The following is a 13,923-nucleotide window of genomic DNA, read 5'->3' as shown; positions in this document are numbered from 1 at the left end:
CTGTTTGAGAATTGTGTCTTTGAAATGGCACAAATGTGTTTTCAACAGTATTTGTTGCCATTTCAAGCCATTGAAAAAGTATAAAATGACTTTTGAGTTTGTAAAATCGATATCGGACACAAAAAGGCGCTGTAGTGCAATCTCTATACTGAACCAAACATTTTCCAGGCAAAATTCACATTACCAATCAGCTACAGCTGGACAATCTGGCAAAAAATATCACAACAAAATGTTGTCAAATCACTTAATATCGATATACATCACAATAAATAAAATTATAAATACATTTTTTTGTTTCTAAGTTTAAGAACTGTGATTTTTAAATGGATTTATGGAAAGAAAACAACAAACACATATAAAATGATTGCCTGGCCCTACAATGAGAACACAATACTACAAACCACCTTGTTCTGGTGGTTAAACAGGACAGACAGACACACACACACACACACAAACCGCACCAACAAGTACAAAGAGAGCAGGTACCTGACATTTTCATGTCTGTACATGTACATAGTGTTGAACTGCTGCATCTCTTTCTGACTGGGCTCCTTCTTCATGTCCTGAAGCATCTCATCAGCTATGTGCTTTGGGAGGATGGAGAGCAGCAGGCGTTCCTGGGGAGGACAAACAGAGACACAGAGGACGTTGTCTCATATCACACAGGGACGATACAGTGACAAGCAAAAGTAAGGTAATTACCAGCATTTTTACGACCGGCATTAAAATCTTGATCTGATGCTCTGATCAATGAACATCAAACAAATGACTGTGTTGATTCTGTCCCTATTTAATAAACTATTTGAATATGCACACAGTGCAGTGCAGAAAAAAAGTAGATGAATCTTGATGCTAAAAAGTGTAAGTTGAAACACCTGCAGTCCAATCAATAAAATGAGTTCAGAGCAAACACTGACTGAGAAAAACACACCACAAACATCTTCAGCTTGTTAATCACAAGAATATTCATCTAATGTGAACCATGCCTTGCAATAAACAGACCTCAGAAGACCCAAGATTAAAAAAAAACAAAACAATTGATTTGCAAACTGGAAATGGTCCACGAGTCCACGATCAGACCCATTGTTTATAAATTAAGACGATTCACTTCTGTGGCTCCTCTTAAAAAGACGTGGGGCTCCAGCAAAGATGCAGATAGTGAGGGAAGGAAGACAATGACTCTACTGTAACAGACTCAAACAAATCACTGGAACTGGCGAAAAATCTATTCTATACACAAGAGACAAAAAAAAAAAGTATGTTGCCAAAGTTTGCTTAAGGGCACATTGAGAATCCACAACCCTACCGGGAAAAGTATTTGCGGAATGAGGAAACTATGGTGAAATTGTTAAGGAAGAACATGCAGTACTATGTAGTGCATGAAAAGAACACCACAGAAAAACGTGTAAAACATCAAACATCATAGCCTGCAGCAACACACAAGTTCAACTGTTCCGTGACCAACTGTAGTCCTGTGTCTTTACACTGAATCATTTGATTATAATACAAATCTTACAAGTTCGTCTGAACCATGTTTAGCATTTGGTAGGTATCCTGGGTAAGACTCTCTAATGCAGGGATCTCGTCAGCGCAGTCGAGCATGGGGGGGGCCCTATGCTGTGATTTCAGCCCCTACGCTGTGTTTCAACCGGCGTAGGGTTGCTTTTCTGTTTTTTTTTTTCTTTTTCAGTCGGTACCGTCGTAAAAATAACTTTATTTCACAAAATTTGTCCCTCAAAATGCAGGAAATACTGTTTCAGAGGGTTATAAATCTCAAAAATACTCAATGCAGTACTGCAAGTGTCCTGTGAGAACCCTGTAATGGTTCAACTCCTACCTACCTAATGCTTGACTCTACTCAACTCCACTCGCACGGCTGTGTGAAAATGTTGTGACGTCATTTTATACAGTGCTGTCGCTAAATGCAGCAGACTCCTCTGTTAATATTATATATATAATATTACATAATAATATATATATTCTTTGCCAAATGTTGGAGATTTTCAACTGATCTACAGCATTGCTAGGTTTGATTCTTGTGTCGCATGCCATGACTCTCCCAGTGACCACTCTCTTGACAGTCTGTTGACGTCACATTGTAGTATCGGCTCAGCTCACTTGAAACCTCACAAGAGCAGGTACCAAATAAAGCACCAGGTACCACGTACTAATCCCTAATGGAAAAGAAAAAAGAAAAATGAGTAGAGTCGAGTCAAGCCGAGTATAATAGAAAAGCCCGGCTACAGATCGATTGTTTCCTTTTCCTCATCTGTCACCTGTGGAGAGCCTTAAGGCACAATTTTAGGGCCCACTTCATTTGCCTTACATGTGCTTCTTTAGGTTTCATCTTCCCTTTCGAGCATGGATGAATAATAATAACTCAGCCGGATGTTTCATTTACATTTGCCTCCGAGAAATGGTGGCTGGCTAACGACTTGGTGTCATTTTACCGAGGCGCACTCCACTCAGGTTTGAAATAAATGAATGTGCTTTTGCTGCTCCTCGTGCAGCAACGCGGCATGGAGATCATGCTCACACTGACCTTTCCACACATACGAACTTGACCTGTGAATACATTTAAAAACAAGCCTGCGGTGAATGTGGGGCAGATGCCAGTGAGGCCGCTTTCAGTACTCTTATCAAAAAAACCTGACAGAGAGGCAGAGAGGCAGAGACGCAACAAACAGCTGAGTGAGTTGGCTCTCAGTTGCCATGGTAACCAACAGCACCCGAACGCTCCTTGATTGGTTGACGACCCTCATCTCCCAGCAGCCTATGCTTCTCCATTAGTATTCCGGGAGTTTCTGCCACTCGTGGTTTTATCAGTCCTCTTGTTGTCTCACAACAGTGTCACCTTCTTCTTCTTCGTTCTCCTCCAAAACCACCTCTATTTGTCTGGCCCCCCCCCCGGCCCCCGTCCCCGTCTAATATTGGGCCTTTTCCTCGCTCCCTCTCTCTTTCTCTCTCTGTGGTGCAAACCATCTGTTCCATAAATAGTAGTGATGGAGAATGCCCAGTGGCCACAGATGTGGAGAGGTGGGGAGCTGACTGCTGACACAGTACCAGCTCTCTCTCACACACACACACACACACACACACACACACACACACACACACACACACACACACACACACACACACACACACACACACACACACACACACACGCACACACAGACATTACATGGTGTCTGCACTTGGCTCAGGCCTAAGAAATATTGTATAATGCAGATGTATTATTTGAGACCAGTGAAACTTGGCTCATTTCACAGAATCTAAATTATTTTAGGGGGAAATAAAAAAACTCAAATCTGACCCACATCACCACGGGAATACACGACTGTAGACTAGCCTGAGTCTGGTTATGTTAGTTCTCCCTTCTTCTCCCTCACTATAAACAATGGACCAGACTAAGTGACTAATTTGCCATGCTTATCACACATTCATTGGAATATAGTTTTACAGGTATTTATTGATAGTAAGCGTGGGTCAAAACATCGATTTGGTGATAATTATGACGTCGTCCTTCCTCGTGCAATAAGATAATCGATATGCTAGGGCAAATACTGATATTTAAATTAATAAATCAAGGTGCTCTAAAGTAAACGGTCCCTGCCAGTTTCATTTGCCGGACGTCACTACTTCATGTCTCCTCGCAGCAGCACCACGCAAATGAATGAGTGAAACTTGGGTGGAAGTTTACCTGGCCGAAGAAGAGTGAGTATACAGCGGGATAATAATAAAGCTACGTTAAGAGATGCATCATCCACGCTCAATACTGAGACTTTACGCACTTTGTTCTCTATGTTGTGAATACATAGAGAAATCCAGCACTTTATTTTCTTAAGTTAGACAGCTATGGTGATGCGTCACTATATGATTGTTCGGCAATACATTGATATATGAAAGAATCGTTGAGAATGTATCACGTATCGTGAGGTTCCCATCTGACCATTTGAGCACTTCTTGTTATCCCAAAATCTCAACTTTACTATTGAGCCCCAGCAGTTTTCTCACTAGTGACCAATGACAACTTATGTCCCTAACCCTTATTTCAATCCTAAAACCTTACTCTTAGCAAGGCCGTAGTTGCTTGAGTTTTTTCTCTCCACTGACAACAATTGCTTACTCATTGTGTGACCTGTTTGGTTTCTTACTTTTCTCTGCCTTACTCTGCCCTGAGATATTTGTTCTGATATGACTTGAATATTAAGAAGCACTTTGTTAGGAAAAGTGTTGAACCAATTATTATTGTTACTTCGCTTTTTCGTTATTCACCATGTACTGTTTACTGACTTTGTAATTAATACAATAGCAGCAACAAAACTTCTAAATACTCTTTTGTCTTCGCTCTCTCTCATAACTTGTATCTTTGACTTACCTCTTAAATGGAAAATAGCAAATCGTCTGTATTTATGCAACACTTTTCTCACAGCTCCTAGAAATGATTGTGATTATTATTGCTTTGTATAACTTGTAGAAAACAAGTGATTATGAGTAGAAACGGTTTCTGTTTAGAACTCTGTGACAGCACTAAACAAACACCCGGGCTGCTGAAGCCGCTCCTCGGCTCCACTGCAACTTAAAATAATTATTTAAATAGTTTTTAGTGGTTGCAGTTCAACAAGGGTGAGTGTGGAAATGTAATACTGTATACTAAGGAGTGCTGGGGATAACTCATGAGGTGTGTGACTTGTGTGTATCTGTGTTCACTGGGCTATAGTATGTGCTTCCTCATGGATGTACACTTCAGCCTAAACTAACCGTCAGGTGTGGGTCGGCCTTGGACGAAAAAAAAACAAACAAACAAAAAAAACAGGACGCGTGATGGGTTAGGGTCTGGTTTGGTCACTTTCTCTCAGGCTCCGTACACTGCATGCTCTACATATTGTGCTTTTCTCTACCGCACATCACATGCTGCAGTCACAGCTGCCAGCAGCAATTTAGGGTTAAGGACACACCGACATTCAGACTAGAGAGACCAGGAATCTACTGCTATTGTTATTATCTCGCTATTACCTTTATATTACACTACAATAATAATATTACCTCCCTAGTATGAAATGATTACCTGACTATTATTGTATTGGTTGTGAATCGTTACGTATAGTGTCACAAAAGTGACATTGACTTGGTGGCAGCTCATCTCCGGAGATTTATTAGAACTGGCCCACGTTTGGTGCTTTGCCGGCTTATATGAACTGTACTTACTGTATGCACTGTACTGTACTGTAGCGCTTGTCTTAGTCTTCTTGTCACACACATAATTCATCATTGTCTCAGGACACTTGCAGACATGCAGACTGGAGGGAGCAGGGACCGGTCGCGCCGCCTCTCTATATGTGTTTCCCCAAATCAGATTTCAGTCACTCCTCAATTAACATGGGCTGCGACACTTACTAGCAATTACTTAGTAATTACGACATATTTTCGTAATAACGAAAATATGGATAGAGGATAACAGGAGGAACCCATTTTTATGACCTGCTCTGCATGCTGATTGGGCAGATAACTATTACCACCAGTGACACTCGGCCCTGTTAGCATAACTGTTAGCAAAGATGGCGGACAATGTTTACATTCTGGGAATGAGGTCCCGTCCCCCCTACGAGTGGGTCTAAAAAGTGCAGTTTCAAGCTTCGGACCAAGGCTCAGACCAAGTTTCGCTGGTGGACACGTAACAACAAAAAAAAGAATGAAGATATTTCAATAAAAAATACTACCCCTATTCTAGTAATACAAAGCGAAATGCAAATCTGTGAAGTATTCCTTTAAGGCTTTAGTAATGACTGAATCCTGAATTTGGTAGGGACTTATACCAAATTGATGCATTGGTCCATTCCAGTGAGCAAGCAACTCTACGTGATGAGCCTCAGCCACATTAAAAGCCCATGGGCAGGAATTAAGTCCCGACTGTCTGCACAGGACCTTTCACGGGTTGTTCCACAGCTCGGTATGTTTGGCGAATGAACTGAAAACTTTGTAACGTTTGAACACGTACTGCTCCTTTAAAGTCACACATACACATCAGAATGTTGGGACTGTGCGTCCTCTGACCTGTTGCTGACTCTGCTCCTCCAGGTTGAGTTTGACCTCCAGTGACTGTCTCGCCTCCAGAAAAGCCTTCCGATGCTTCCGGTCAGCCATGTAGTACGACATGACGCCCACAGTGATGGCACACACATAGATCACAATGTTGGCCAGTAGCTTGAAAACAATCAGAACGAAACAGTTAGGATGAATCTGGGGAGTTTAAATTAAGCACTTGCATGGCTTTGAGGCGTGCAGCATGAAAGGGAAGGCTGCAACAATGTTTAAGTGATCATTTCAGGAAATCAACACAAAAAGATCACTGAGAGAATCTAGTCATTCAAAGAGCTGCACTAAAAGCCCAGTAAATGAAAAAAAACAGAGAATGAAAACCTGATGGAAACATTTCATTTGTTTAGGTGAGAAGGCTCCAGGGCTCATGGGGGACAAGGACAAGATAATGGGCTAATTATGACTCCTGTTCTCTTTTTTCCCCAATATACAACATTTAGCTTTACAATATGTCATGAGACAAATGTGCTATATATGCAATAACCTATGTGAATATGGGTTATATTTTTGCGAGACATCTATTGTGACACAAATCACATCAAATTTGTGTAGAGTGTAGCATCTAATTTACATGTCATTTTGAAATACTACACAAATAATTTACAAGGATTGTTTTCATGCATGATATCTAAAATGAATACTCAGAAATCTTAACGGAAAGTTTAAATTGGGGACCCAAAAAAATTCTCCTGCAACCCATCTGTGGGTCCTGACCCAGTGTTTGGGAATCAGTGTACTAGAGATATCTCCTTCTCTGTGTGTTGTTATCAAGTAGTAAGCTTGAATACGTGGATTTTGTCCACGTCGTTTCTTTTCTTGATTAATCGAGTTCCACAAAATGTCAGATCAGTGTTTCCCCAAATCCTGAATGTTGTGTTTTTGTCAAGAAACCTAAATTATTCAGTTTTCATGATTTCTTTGTCATATGAAGCAAAGAAGCCAGAACATATTCACATATAAGAAGCTGAAAGAAATTTCACCTGCTGGACAGTTCCCCACATCGTATCGGTTTTCTGAAAGCTCAGACTGTTCATGTTCTCTTCATGTTCTCTCCATCTTCCATGCTGTGATCACAAGTTCCACTGGAAACTATAAACCTATTAATCGATCTATTAATAATTCGATTCACTTCTGCAGTCCTAAATAACCTCACTGCTACTGAGAATATTTATGTTGACTTTGAATGTCGTTGCTTATCGATAGGAACAATTATTACTAACAATTTGAAAGCTGCATTAAGTGGAGAGGTGTTTGAATAAATCACAGGAAAGGCCTACATCAGCAGAAAAGTATCTGACAGTGGGCGAGTTATCCGACCGTCAACCTTGTAACCAGCGTTTTGTGTGTGAGTCCTTTTTGATCTCCAAACTGCACAAAGCTTAGACGAGCGTCTGACCTTTGTTTATCAAAAGAACCTTTCAAGGATACAATTCTGCCCGCGATGCAGCGGCAGACGGGAAGTCTGTTGACATCCAAACACTGTGAGTGAGAGATCTGTAAACAATCCTGGAATGTGTGTGTGTCCAACAAGTACACGTGTCCTTGAGCGCGGCAGCCACTCCACAGATGTTACGCAATGGCATGGCAGGGCTCCGTGTTTGTGATATTTATTTATTAAGTTGTGTGTCCTCTTTGTGCTCAGTGTAAACATGTGTGATGTGTGTTCACGTGTACACAAGTCGAGAGTCTGCCTTCATTGCACGGAGCAGAGAGAGGAGGTGATGTCTTCGCTTTGTTTTCCCAGATTTCATTGAAAGCTGCATCCTAATTACATTTATGTGTTCAAAACCAACCAAAAAAACAACCGACCCGACAATAAATGTGTCTAAATCCGTGGTACGCAAGCTTCCTCTGGTGGTACTTGGTATAAAAAAAGGTTTGAGAAAACACTGGTAAATAGAAAATATGTCATGAAGAGTTTTGGTGTCCAGCTTTGCATATACAGCATGTTAAGATCAGGACAGTGTTTATAAAAAACATTATCTGTCAATACTTCAATTGTTGTGCTTTGACTGACAAAATGTCGTGCTTATGTGTGGAATTCAGACTGTGCACCACCTCCTGACCCATAGATATGAAAGCTTATTATTATGTTGTGCTTGGAAATGTTATGGTTCTCAAATGAAAACAAGGTTTTACAAAACCTCGGGGACAGTGGACTGACGGTGAATTCTTCTACCTCTAACCCCCCGACAGGAACTGTATCACATATTCAAATACATATACGGTACTTTAATATGGAATTGAAGCTCTTTAACAGCTTCCACACTTCCTGGAAGACTTTCCTCACAATTCTGAAGTGTTATTATGGGAATTTGTGTCCCTTCATTCTGTATGAGGTCAGACAATGTCTGTTCCAATTCATCCCAAAGGTGCTCGATGGGGTTGTGGTCAGGGTTCTGTGCGGGCCAATCAAGTTCTTGGAAGCATAGCATTGTCCAAAATGTCTTGGTATGCTGAAGCGTTAAGATTGTCCTTCATTGGAGATAAGGGGCCCTGATTAAAACACCTCAATGGGTGTGGCCAAATACTTTTGTCCATATAGTGTATTTTTGGATTGTTCAAGTGATGTGCTGAGTGTTTGTTATATACTAAACGTCCTAAAATGAAGGTTAAAAAAGAAGAAGAAGAAGAAGAAGAAGAAACTCTCCCTTGTTTCAGGTTTTGGTTGTTGTCTCTGTGTTTTCATTTCTCATAATGATGTCAACAGGTAGCTTTTGGTGTATCTGTAAAGCTACTTCATTGGTTAAAGCCCTCAAGAGTTGTGGAAGCTTGAAGACATGTTGGACACATATCAGAACAACCCGGTTCTCACCCCGCCACCCCAACATTATTGACTTCTCCTACCTGTCTGCCAAGTGCTGCCCCCTGGATGTTCTCCTGCTGCTGCTGGGCAATGGTGACACCCAGAACCAGAGTGTGGACCCCGCAGGACACAGTAGTGATGAGCACGATGGGCGTCAGCCTCAAAGGCAAAGTCAGGAAAAAGGAGAAGCTGAAGAAAGCCTGCCAGCCCACCGTGTCACTGGCCTGGTGGAAGCGAGCATAGTTCAGACCCAGATAACAAAATATCTGAATGGCTATGAGCACCCACAGGGCGTAGGGCACCACCCGCCTGGAGATGCGGTCGGGCAGCAGGCCGAAGCGGCACAGCAGGTAGAGGATGACATCTGCTGTCAGTCCCACAGACGCCACCAGCACAGACGCCAGCTTGTCAGTGGTATAGACCACCGCACACATGACAATGATGTAGCTGTCGAAGAGGGCGGCGAACACGACGAGCACCAGCAGGGTTTCGTGTCTCTGCCGCCTGAAGTAGGTCTGGTAGAGGTTCTCCAGAGACTCGGGTGTGAAGGTGAGGCGCATGAAGCGCGGCAGACACAGGCAACATCCTGAGCTCCGCACCGTGACCTCATGTGTGCGTCCCACCGCCTGCCCGGGGTCCGACGGCAGAGTCACGGAACAGTCCGCCGAGTATTCCGCCGAATACTCTGGTTCGGAGAAGGCTCGGTTCCGAGGCATGGCAGACACTCGCTGCGTCCGTTGAATGCTTTCTATCAAGAAAAAGGGAAACTCTGTTTGTAGACGTCACACCGACTGAGCGCTCAGGTGTACATCATCTGCTGGTTCCTCTCCTGCTGAGCAACCACCGCGTTCCCCTGAGAGCCCACATGTGGCATCAATCACAGCAGAGTGTGGGCGGTCTGGACCGGTGCATCGTCTTCTTACATAGCTGCGTCCGTGGTCACTCCATGCAGCGCTGTCGTCTGACTCACTTAGTCCTGTGTCACAGGCACAGATCAAGCACGCCTACTCAGCAACGTGATCCAGAACTACGTGCACTTTTTTTATTTCCTCATTCAGCCTCAGCAGTTCAACGGCTGCACCGCCTCCCTTCCACCATTGTACTCCACAGTTGTGCACCATGTCAGAGCTGCTGAATTCATTTCATTCTGGAGGACTTCCTCTTCGGGCCGTCGTTCTTGAGAGTCAGGCAGCATTTTGTGGCTTCCATGGTTCCACCTCACATGACCTGAATAAAGGACACACAACACAGTCACACAACATCCAGGTCAGCACAGACCGCTTTTTTCCCTGCAGCTGGCTCGACTCTGAGGACAGAGCATGAGGCCAACATCCAAGGACAGAATAGTGCGCTATAAAGTCTTTACTAGGGCTAGACAGTATGTTGTTTTCAAATTATACTTTTGACAGATTCATGATCTATGCAGATGTTAAAAAGAATGTAACACTTAATGTTGGAAACAGTTCATCTCTATAAGCGCTCATCCTTGCAATGGAATATAGAGAAGTTATTGATTTCAGGCCAGAGTGTCGTGTGCTAATGGTGCATCACATTTGAAATGTACCACCAGTGAATATTATATTATACTATATTATATATCCATCTTTTTCCACTTTATCCTCCACTTTATTATATGACATTAAATGAATCGTCAACTATTTAGATAATCCATTAATCAGTTTAAGTGTTTTTGTCAATAATTAAAACAAGCCGTCTGATTTTTCAGCTTCTTAAATGTGAATATTTTCTGGGTTCTTTGCTCCATTTAAGAAAGAAATCATAATCGTAACTGAAGCAAGAGCTGTAACGATTACTTTCATAATCGATTAATCTGTCGATTACTTTCTTGATTAATCGAGTAATCGCTTGGTCCATAAAATGTCAGAAAATGTGGATCAGTGTTTCTCAAACCTAGAAAGGATGATGTTCTCAAATGTCTTAGAAAACAGTTTTAATTCCTTAAAAACACTCAAACCAATTAATTGATTGTCAAAATAGTTAGTTAATGAATTCATCGAGTAATTGTTTCATGCCCTAGACATTTGAGAACGCCATCATTTCCAGGTTTGACAAACACTGCTTGACATTTTTCGACATTTTACGGACCAAACAAGTAATTGATGCAGCCCTAATTATATTACATTATATTATACTATATTGCGTCGTTAACAGGATAAATGTGAATGGGAAAAATGCTGTGGCGCTCACAAACATACAATCCTTGATTTTCCCGCAGTGCCACAGGGGGGAGTTTGCATCTTTTCAGTCATTCCAGGACCACCTGATTTACAGTGACTTCATATTGGGTTTTTTTTGCTTAAAAATAGTAAGATATGTGTCTTTGTTACCCTGTTTTAGTAACACTACACTTTGAAAACATTTTCTAGCGGTGTCAGTCATGTTTTGTTCTAACATAAGTGACATTTGGACATTTGCTTCTCTGAATTCGTAAGCTTACAATACAAACCAGATGAAGCTAGAGTATGGCAAATTGAGGAAAAGGGGGCGTTTCACACGTAGCATCTTTTGAGCGTAGAAATACGTTATTCTCAAGGGAGGCACATGTCACATGCATGCATCCACAAAAACATCCGTAGTGGCCATACACCATACATGAAAAGTGGACGTCGTCGTCCAGTTTACCAGATGAAGACAACCCACAATTAAAAATATGTTGAATAGCCACCAGGGGGAGGGTGACTCCACTGGTTGCAAAAAAGAGTTCCATTTGGATGGAAGGCCCCAGGAAAACGAACTTACTTCTCATTTAGAGTTAATGGTCACAAATGCTAGTTTTTGCTCTTTTCTGACACGATTAATGTCAGTTCTGTTATTTATGTTCTCATTTAGAGGTTACTACTAAAGATGAAAATAGCAGGACACATATTTGTGGACAACAGCTATGATTGACGTTCGTGAGTCGCAAGACTTTGACGTGGCGGCGCAACAAATTACAAAAAACTCAAGTTTTCAAAACAGGGAGTTCAGATTGTAATGAGTGGCATCACGACCAGTTGACACTTGTGGACACTGTGGATTCTTTTGATGCTCAGGCCAAAGAAGCAGGTCAGACTGGTGTTTGTTCCATGTGGTATAAACGCTGAACCTCCACTGACCAAACACAGCTCCTGAACACCAGAGTCATTTTTCTTATGGTGGTTTTCCACTACACAGTTCCACCACGACTCGGCTTGGAACGGCTCGACTCTCGAGCTGAGCCGATACTAAAACATGACGTCAACAGACTGTCGACCACTAACCACTGGTCAGAGACGTCGTTGGAAGAGTCGTCCGACACAGGAATCAAACTGAACAATGCCGAACTGTAGATCAAAGACTTAAAAATTCAGAAAACGTGCGTTGATCTCCAACATTTAGCAAAAGAAATCTCTAAAATCTCAATATTTAACAGAGGAGTCTGGTGTATTTAGTGACGCCGGCGATCGTGAGGCGAATCACAACCCGTCCATCCACATTTCAGGTCAGTGACTGTGTCAGGAAGTACTGAACTAATCTTTCTGTAATTAACTGATTCTGATGATTCACTACACCGAGAATAACTGCTTTACTCATCATTAGTTTGTGCGTGTCACTTCTACAACAACGTCAGGGCAGTTTCATGCAGCCGTGCTATGACGACTCCGATATATTGATAGGGATGGAAAACCATACCAAACCGACTGCAGTCGAGCCGAGCCGAGCTGGGACTGTATAGTGGAAAAGTGCCATTAGTTTACTACACTGATTCATTCAATGAATCTGCAGCAACTTCAGTCATCTCAGCAGCTCCCAGGTTAGGCCATAAAAGGACCTTGTTTGAAAACACCGCTTTTCAAGCATTGAATGTGAAAAGCCCCTAATAATCAAAACACTAAATTAACATAGTGAACTCTTACATTTGCAGCACTTACAATAATACTGTGAATAGTAATTAGTTGAGTCAGGAAACTTGTAACAGGAAATGATCATAGTGCTCCATGCCTAGGGTTTTCACTTTTGCAATAAATCCAGGTAAATCAGCTTTTTGTCGTCACTGGCTCTCCATACTGAGGCAGGCTCTTCTCTGTCGTAGGCCTTCACAGCTACATGTTGCGCTGAGCAGGCTGTGAAAACACAGCTGTGTTCCACAGACATGTCCACTGTCACAAACAAGACACACACTCGAAGCAAATGGCTGCTTTTTCAAAACATCCCTGAGCTCAACTATGTACATTAAATGTGACAATCATGTGGATGTGATTCTCTTGCTCTGCTGTCTCGCTGCCCTATCAGCTGAACGTTTTGTCCTGTCCCTCCATCCAGATGCTGCTGCTGCTGCTGCTGTGCGAACCGTGAACAGTATCTGCACTGACTCTTACCTGACCGTGTGTCACGTTACAGCCGGACAACATCTTCTCCTTCAGGCAGATGGAGGCAGCAGGGCGGTGAGCGTCCGGAGGCCCCGGCAGCACCGGCAGCCTCGGTCTGGAGGAAGACGCGCGATGACTCTCGGACAGCGGGCAACACGCGTCCACAACCCCCGCTCTTGTCTCTCTCTACTGGCGCTTGGGTGTTTTCCGCAGAAGACACGGAACAGTCTCACGGTCAATCTACACCCGTCGTCATAAAAAAGACTTCCGGTTACTGTCAAAATAAAAGCAGTGTTTGACTATGACCAGAAAATAATCAATTACTTATTTTTTTATTCTTTATGTTTTTGCTCATGTTTTTGTTTGGTTTTGTGTGTGAATTATCTTTCTTTAGAAAATAGTGAAATAAAATTTAGAAATGCAGCAACTTGCTGTTGCTGCATTTCTACAAGGACACACTTTTGCTTTGTGTATTTTGAATGGTTAATGTACTTTTTAAATTACATTTCAGCAATGTTTGTATCAGTATTTGTATATACAGTATGTCTGTACCCACACAGAAATGTAATATATGATGTATATGTCCCTATTATATGAAGTTGCTGTTTGAGTATACATAGAAAACTAATAAATAGTGGCGTAATGGGGTATTTTTCACATTCAAAA

General features: G+C 42.1%; 1 protein-coding gene across 1 annotated transcript in view; it reads right to left on the bottom strand.

Annotated features, from left to right (window-relative positions):
- The window catches only part of adcy3a (adenylate cyclase 3a), a 28,595-nt gene extending 15,139 nt beyond the window's left edge, over positions 1–13,456 (bottom strand). Inside the window, exons 1-4 of the mRNA XM_044033208.1 lie at positions 13,267–13,456; positions 8,950–10,135; positions 6,058–6,207; positions 487–617 (exon numbers count right to left, since the gene is read on the bottom strand). Of these exons, the coding sequence (XP_043889143.1) occupies positions 487–617; positions 6,058–6,207; positions 8,950–9,624 (956 nt within the window). The 5' untranslated portion in view covers positions 9,625–10,135; positions 13,267–13,456. The remainder of the gene's footprint in view (positions 1–486; positions 618–6,057; positions 6,208–8,949; positions 10,136–13,266) is intronic.
- Positions 13,457–13,923: the final 467 nt, after the last annotated feature.

The sequence above is a fragment of the Solea senegalensis genome, linkage group LG9, assembly GCF_019176455.1.
Source record: "Solea senegalensis isolate Sse05_10M linkage group LG9, IFAPA_SoseM_1, whole genome shotgun sequence".
In the NCBI taxonomy this organism is placed as follows: domain Eukaryota; kingdom Metazoa; phylum Chordata; class Actinopteri; order Pleuronectiformes; family Soleidae; genus Solea; species Solea senegalensis.
The sequence above is the reverse complement of the archived record's forward strand: the minus strand, read 5'-3'. Positions and strand labels throughout refer to the sequence as shown.